The sequence below is a fragment of the Elaeis guineensis genome, chromosome 7 (genome assembly GCF_000442705.2).
Source record: "Elaeis guineensis isolate ETL-2024a chromosome 7, EG11, whole genome shotgun sequence".
Taxonomy (NCBI): Eukaryota; Viridiplantae; Streptophyta; class Magnoliopsida; order Arecales; family Arecaceae; genus Elaeis; species Elaeis guineensis.
This window is the reverse complement of record NC_025999.2, coordinates 97,995,264-98,003,440: the sequence shown is the minus strand read 5'-3', so window position 1 is coordinate 98,003,440 and position 8,177 is coordinate 97,995,264. Positions and strand designations below refer to the sequence as shown.

General features: G+C 37.8%; 1 protein-coding gene across 1 annotated transcript; it reads right to left on the bottom strand.

The window, feature by feature from the left end:
* Positions 1-2,361: 2,361 nt before the first annotated feature.
* Positions 2,362-7,447, bottom strand: LOC105048378 (protein trichome birefringence-like 38). The gene is made up of 5 exons (XM_029265817.2): positions 7,173-7,447; positions 6,920-7,091; positions 4,343-4,518; positions 4,072-4,230; positions 2,362-2,662 (listed from the first exon to the last, which is right to left on the bottom strand). The coding sequence occupies exons 1-5, from the start codon at positions 7,445-7,447 to the stop codon at positions 2,362-2,364; spliced, it is 1,083 nt and encodes a 360-aa protein (XP_029121650.2).
* Between the last annotated feature and the right edge of the window lie 730 nt (positions 7,448-8,177).

The following is an 8,177-nucleotide window of genomic DNA, read 5'->3' as shown; positions in this document are numbered from 1 at the left end:
AAGCACAAAATCAATATTCTTCTTTGATTTATGAATTCTTTAACAAAATATTCCACTCGATATCATTTGCAAACAATCATCTCTTCATAACCCTGATCAAGTATAAAGATCATATATGGAGAAAATTATCGATAATCGATCCTAATAACACAGATTGAGGACCTCTCTTAGGATTAATCAAAATTAGGATTTATCTAAGTATCTAGATCCTCCACTGATCCATAAGACTTCTAGAGAGAAAAAATCCATGAAGAAAGAGAAAATTCTAGAGAGAGAAAATGGAGAGAGAAATCTTCGTATCCTTCCGATGAGGCACTCATGATCGAGATCATTAGAGGTCCTATCAGGGTGACTCAATATGAATCAAGTGTTACAAATTTCGAATAGGATCGGACTGAGATCAGATCTACTGCACGAATTTCGGAGCAACCTCAGATCATCTTATTTTCATCTTCAAGTTTATTCTAGGATTCATGATGCAATCAGAGAGAAAGAAAAGATCCTAGAGAGACAAAATCCATAAAGAGAGAGAAAAGTCTAGAGAGAGAAAATATAGAGAGAGAAGATAGAGAGAGGAGAGAGAAAAAAGAGAGAAAAAGGAGAGAGAAAGGAGAGAGAGAAAAATTCTCTCCTCCTTCTTCTTTTTATTTTATTTTATTTTATTTTATTTTTATTTTTCTCTTTCTCTTTTTCCTTTTTTTTTCTTTTCTTTTTCCTTTTTCTTTTCTTTTTCTTTTTCCTTTTTCTTTTTCCTTTTTCTTTTCTTTTCTTCTTCTTCTTCTTTCTTCTTCTTTTCTTTTCCCGTGGCCTCCCTTGGCTGAAACAGGGGAGGACCGTGAGGTCCCCCTCCGGTTGCTCGGGCTCCGACGGCTTGGCCGGAGATCCGACAACGGCCGGCGATGGGGTTCGGCCGGCGGTGGCCAGCAGCGGACGACCGGCGGCAGGGTTCGGCCGGGGAGAATCAAGAAGAGATCGAAAAACAGGGAGATTCTTTTGCGACTGATTTTCGGCAAAGACGGTGGCCGGCGGTGGAGCTTTGGGCCAGGGAAGAAAGGGAAGAGGGAGAGGAAAAAGGGGAGGGGCTTACCTCGAGCTCCGGCAATGTCGTCAGCTCCAATTTCCGGCGAGCACAAGTACGGGAGACCTTGACTTCAACCGGAGAAAACAAGAAGAAAGGAGAGAGAGAACCGGTGATCACTATGGGTTGTTTAGGAGGGGAAAAGGGGGTTTTATAGAGGAGGAATCCGTTTTTTACTCGGATTCCTCTCTCCTTTTCACGGTGGGAAGAAGACTCCCGTTGAGAGTCTTCTTCCTCCCGATTCCTCTGTTTTCCTCTTTTTTTTTTTTTTTTTTTTTTTTTTGTGGGCTGTGGCTGATTCTGGGCCGGGGTGTTACATTAAATCTCCGCAATATGAGGATTGAGTGCTAGTTAATTATTATCATATGATAATTTTAACTTAGAATAAAAATATCTTATTATATTTTATATTTCGATAGTAAAAATATTTAATATAGTACTTCTATTTATCTTATTTTTTAATTAAAATAAATATTTATATTAATAAGTAATATATTATAAGTATAAATAAAAATAATAATTCTATAATAACAATTAATATATTCTCATAGGATAAATAATTTATAAAACTAATAAATATACTTTTATATAGTCTATTAATCATTAATATATTAATAAGTATAGTAATATTTTATTTATAATATATTATATATGACTAATAAATATATTTTATGAAATATATTATGGATAATTTGGTATTATATAATCAGTGATCTTGGATTTCCATAAAATATCAAACATGTTCCTTATGAGTACCTGAATCACTGAATTATAGTCTATCAAATATAATGATCTTAGATCACTAATGATTAGATTAGAATTCAAATCACCGATGATCTAATATCACTGTGGTGATCCCATTTGGATGACCAAATGCTGCCATTATAATCTTATTTACCCTCCTCTCGTTGGAGAGGATATCGTACTTATCTTTTAGAGATTTATCTCAACTAGATTTATTATTATTTTTTCAAAGGATCTTGCGGCTTATTTGTCTATTGACATGGCTTCTCTTCGAATAAAACCATTTTAATCACATTTCTTTATGGATTTCCCATACTTTTTCCACCCGTTAACAAATTAGCGACCATTCTGCACTAAGGTGTCTTCGAGGACCATGTGCCGCAAGTTCACGTCCAAATACTTAAGTAGCAACTTGGAGAAGAGCCAATACAACATATAAAAGGACATAAATTGAACCATTTTTTCTTTTGAGAAATATATTCGAATCATTATTCATTTCAAGGAACGATTTCCTTCCCATGGGAATCCTACATGCTATCTCACTTTCGACTCACAACAGCCGCATACATGAGCTGGTTCCATGTGTCCGGAAGGCCAGCAACGCACCAATGGCTGCAGTCATTTTGGTAGTGAACACCATTATACTTTGATGGGTGAGCATCTTTCCTGAGCTGCGATAGAAAGGTTATATCCAGGTAATGTACGGGCTTCGACATGGTACGCAACGTATATAAAACGATGGCTTCTTGTGGCGGTGGTCCTGCAGGATATGTTGATGCGTTCAGTGGCTGTGTTTGCGTAGAACAACTATCTTTGGGTGACCCGCCCCAATCCTGTCCCCTAGTTTCCGAGTGATCATACGTTAGTAAAACACAATATCAAAGAAACGTTTGTAATAAAAAACTGGGAAAGATAAATTGTCATCATTAAAATAAAGTATGCCATATCTCACGTCCTGAGCTGCGACATTCCCATTCTTTTGATTCAGTGTGAATGAAGTATATATACATCTAGATTTCTTTTGGTTTCCATTTTTTGGGGGTTAAAAATGTGAAAGAAGCATCTTAAATATTAGGAGAAAGGAGAAAAGAGATAAAACTAAAAGTAATCTTGGAATAAAATGGTGACAGCTATGAAGAAAATGATTGTAAGAAAATTAAAGGTGGGGAAAAAAATAAGAAAATTATGTGATCTTCCCATGCTTCTCCAAAAATATTATCTATGCTTCTTCCTTTTAACCCTAAAAAATTGTTTGAGCTTCTAAAGGCACGGTTTAATACTTTTGAGAGTATAAAAACTCTTTTCCAGCGAAAGATAACGTAAGGTACATAATTGTTTGATTTTTTTACTGCATATTGTTATATTTTGTTATCATCATGCAAAGAATATTAAGTCTCATCCGGCCCTTTTTGTTTTAGAGCAAGAGGGAGTCCAACCTATACATTAAGTATTTTGACTAATGTTGGGATATGAATCCAATATTTTTGCCCTAGAAAATTCTCAAAGTAAGTTACTCATGATCAAAATGTAAACATATAACACCACTTACGATTTGAATCATTGACCCCTCACTTTGAAGTGGAGTATTACTGATTATCCATATTAAACACCAAGGAAAACATGTTCGGGAACTTGAACTATAGCAATTGAAGACTTCATCCAATAAGTTACCTCTCATTTTGAAGCAGAGTATGACTATTTATCCATATTAAACACCTAGGAAAATATGTTTGGGGACTTCAAAAGTAACAACCTAGGCCTTCATCCAAAAAAATTAATCAGAAAATATTATTTAAATTTTTTAGTAATATATAAATATTTAAAATTTATCTAGTACGTAGCTAATATAGAATTGAACAAATATCTGCTTGGATTCTTATACAAACATAAGATCTTCAAGTTTTTGAGGGTGTAACCACTCGGCAATAGCCCAACATGCCACTAGCTCAACATAGATTCATATTGCACTTGATAGTATCACCAGATGTGCTACTTGCTGAGCAATAGCCCAACATGCCACTAGCTCAACGTAGATCAGTACTGCACTTGATGGCATTACTGGATGCGCTACTTGCTGTTAGATTAATGTTGCACTTGATAGCATTACTAGATGTGATACCTGCTAATGTTTGTTGTGTGATGAAATTTGACGTATCGGAAATTGTGTAGCGTAATATTTAACTATCAGACCAGACTGTAAGAAAATTTCCTCACAGAGAATTTCCAATTGACCCCCTGCCATGACTTACCGGTAATGTGATGGAGAGATTCCCTGGTAGAAGACTTCGGTTGTGGCTGGATTGATGCTGGAGTCCACCCAGCTGGCCCACGTGGCCAGTGCCTTAGAGAAAGCCTCAGTGCGGTCCATGTCCTTCAATATCTTGTCGCCGTCCTGAATGAAGTCCCATCTGCACCACAAAATCCTCCTTAAGCTCTTAGTTCCAAATATAAATTAAAGTTGGCCGTCCTGTAGATATGAGCAAAGTGGAAGACAGAAAGGAGCTTGGATGCCGTTCTCACGGCTGGGAGGGTCCCCTCGTAGGCCACCAATGCCATGTGTTGAAGATGAGCACGTCAGCGCCGAGCCACACTCGACCACCTTGTATAGAATCCAGCTTGAGAACCCGTCCAATTTTCTCGCGGACAATGTCCACCAAATAATGGCTGGGGTAAAACATCACCGACACATTATAGTCCTGTAACAATCCCAATGTTAGCTTATTTTTTTGAGCCAAAAAATATGTGTTAGAAAATTAATATAACACTCTGGGACCCCTCACGTTGAGGCAAGTCTGCCTTGGCCCTTGGCCTCTATCAAAGAGGTCGAATAATGCTAACACGTCTCTCTCTCTCTCTCTCACACGCGCGCCCGCACGAAGGAAGGAAAAAAAAAAACCAGGAGTACTAACTTGCATACGCTTTGGAAAAGAGTAAATAGTGCGATGTGCCCTCACCCATCCTGGCGAAGTTGCAAACGGAGAAAAGGCTAAGCGATCATGGTAGATTGGAGTGGGAAAGAAAAACTTTGCAGGAATAGGAGGGGGAGGGTGTCTTTTTCTTGGTTAAATTCCAGGCTTCTTTGCTATGCGGTGCAAAGAACGTGCTTTACGGAATTTTAGCAAATGATCACCTTTGCACGAGCCTCACAAAAACCTTTCAGCATCTACCAAGCAAAAAATTTGTACTGAATCCGGCTCCACTGGTACTTCTTTGTTCCATTTGTGAAGCCAACTTAAAGCACGTGGACCGTATTCCATTTGGTCCCCTAAGTCAAGCTGTTGAATGATCGTCTCTTGTAGTAGCCAACGGACGCTGCCGTAAGTGATTTGAAAAGCGGATGCATTAACCATGGTTCCTTTTTAATTATTTTTTTAAATAAATTATATCAGATTTATGTCTATTATACGATACACAGCCATTAATAAAATTTATATTTGCACACAATTAAATTAATAACATTAATGGAATAATTTATCTAATATAAAAAATTAAAATTATCTCTATAAAAAATAATGCTCCTCTTTTATCTTCTCAACTCCCAAATGTCTTTGGAATCTTTTATCTACAACAGTCTATCTATTAAAACCTTCATCTATGTCTGCCTATTTCATATCGATGCCATCAAGATCAATCTCTAGACCCACGATATCTCTCAATTTTTCTCCTACTATATCGCTTAAAATTATTTTAATTATTTTTTTAAATTTTTTTACATAATATCCGAATCATATTTAAGTTAAACTAACGTTCTATTAAGTTATGAATTAAAATATTAGATAAAATAAACCTAGGAGCATAAGCATAAAATTTTTAAACTGTTAAGTATAAATATAATTTATCCATAAACTCATGAAGATTTTTATAATTTATTCTATTTTTAATTGAAAAATTTTAAAAAATCTATCACGTTCTTGGACTCCTAAATCAAAAACATCAGGTAGATTTTTTGATAATTAAAATAAAGTGCAAATTGCACACTCTAGTGAAATTAAAATTTTAGCTTGAAGTCCTTTTTGTTCTACACAATTTATAACTAAAATCCTTAAAATTCTTCCCCCAGGACCCCGCCCTCCTTGTCCTCAGATTCTACGGCCTCACTATTGACAACGACGGCTTTGGCGCCTCCAGCAACTCACCGACGGGAGGAGGGACCACCAGCTTCATCCAGTCCACCGCTTCGTAGAGGCGGGCGAGAACTCATTCCTCCACCTCTCCAACCGTACGTCGCCCCCGCTGGATCTCAAACTCGATCGGCTCCCTTCGCCTCCAACCTCAGGGGCGTCACGGTCGCGGCCTATGTCACGGGATCCGACGGCCTCAAGGTCGTCATCGCTTGTATCATCGTCATCGATCCACCACCTCAATGATGGACCGGTCTGACTCTGATGTTTCCGCGAGGGAAAGAGAGAATATGACGACAGAACGGTTCTGGTCGTCGTGTACTTCAGCGGTACCAAAGGCGTAGCCTGCTTTCTACCAAAAAAAAAAAAGGCGTAGCCTGCGTTACCATGACGAGCGATGGAAGAGGATGTTCCCCCTCGGTCACGTGATGGAGAGATTGTATTAGGGGACAATTTCTTCTCATGTTTGCAAAAGAACGGGTAATCAACTTGCTAGCCATCTAAACTAGTCCTTAAGCAATGAACGGCTAGAACCATGTTAATGCACCTTGACATTTACCATGGATACATGTACCACAAGCGTGGTATGTTTGTGTTTAGGATGAATAAACTAGTAGCTAGTAGGTGAGAAATTATAGGTTAGAACAGTTCCACCACATATATCTTGGACAATCTAATAAAAAGCCACAACATCATTTATAAATGAAAAAAATATATATTATTTTTAAATTTAATTAAAAATTTTGAATAAAAAAATTTTATTGATTCACCGGCTAACAATTTTTGCTGTTTTGAATGAAAAAAAATTATTTTCTCAGATAATGTGATAGTTTCTTATTAATTGATCTAAGATATATATAATAGAATTATTTTAACCAATAATTTATCAGTAATTATTTGTCATGTAGATGTTGAATATATGATAATATTTTCTAATCAATAAATTTTTAATATAAATAGAGATAGAAATACGAACCTCGAATATGACGGTCTTGAGCGTTCCATTATCACTAGAGTTAGTCTTTTGATTGGGCACCGCCATGTAGAGAAGACATAAAAGCGAATTATACTGATTCAAGCTTAATGAATCACCCACGAACATTATCTTCTTTCCTCTCCACCTCTCCAATAAGTCTCTACCATCAAATCTACAACTCCAATCCCCGTATTAGTTCCCTCTTAAAACTTCAAATACTCCAAAACACACACACACAGGATGCGGGACTCACCTTGGGAGGTCGCAGCCGTTGGGACTCCATCTGTACTTGAGGTACAACTTATCGGGGCGGCCGTACCTGAGGCAATTGAACTCGCGGCGATTAAAGGGGCAACTCTCCGAGTCGTAGGGAGGGTATGACTCGTCGTACACCCAGCTCCCGTTGAACAGATCACACGCGGCCGGGCTCAATCTCCCCGCCGTCACGGGCCACAAAGAGGCCACGAGGACCAAAGAAACGTAGCGGAGTAGGAGAGGAGCAAAGCCCAAATGAGTTCTGGATGCCATGGAGCTCAGAGGAAGATGAGAGATTAGAGAGGATAGACCAAGGATAGAGATGGAGGAAGAGAGGAAGAGGGGAGGGAAGGAGGGTGGGGTTCTTAAAAGGAATCCACTATTCGCTAATGTGGACGTCTGTCTCGCATTGCTTTCAAATTTTTCGCATGAATAATTTTCGTAATAGAGGTTAATTAAGTTGGAGAACATGATCTTCCATTTCAGCAGGCAGGAATGCAACGTAAGTAGCCACGTTCTTTTTGTCCTTCAATTCTTACCAAAAGAATCAAGAAAGAAAGAATCATAGAATGAAACGTTTTTTCCTATTAATCGAAATCTACATTGAATGATAATGATTAGTTTTCAAAATATGCATGATAATCTTCAATAAAAAAGAAATCTGCATGGATACACTAGTTTCCATTAGTTTTTTTTTTTCTTTTTTTTCCTCTCTAATTCAAATTCCCGGGGGAATGATGCAATGTACGTCGGTTGATCTACTCCATGTCCTCATTACTTGGTTACTTGGGATAGCGACTCTGACCCCCTTTTCTTTTTTTTTTTAATGGAGACTCGACCTATTATGTCCCCGTATTCAACTATATATCCCATGCCACCAACTCTGGCAAGTTGCGCCGATGCTCTTGTACCATGTGGAAAAGAGGTCTTTTCAACGGGCACACTAGCCTAATGTTAGACGTAAATTATTTAAGGGTGGTCATACCGCCAAATTTGATTTCTA

Coding starts and splice junctions, on each gene's coding strand:
- LOC105048378 (XM_029265817.2), bottom strand. CDS start 7,447: ATGGCATCCAGAACTCATTTGGGCTTTGCTCCTCTCCTACTCCGCTAC. Junction 4,519..6,919: donor TCAAGACCGTCATATTCGAG/GTTCGTATTTCT, acceptor GGATTGTTACAG/GACTATAATGTGTCGGTGAT. Junction 2,663..4,071: donor ATCTCTCCATCACATTACCG/GTAAGTCATGGC, acceptor CTCGGAAACTAG/GGGACAGGATTGGGGCGGGT.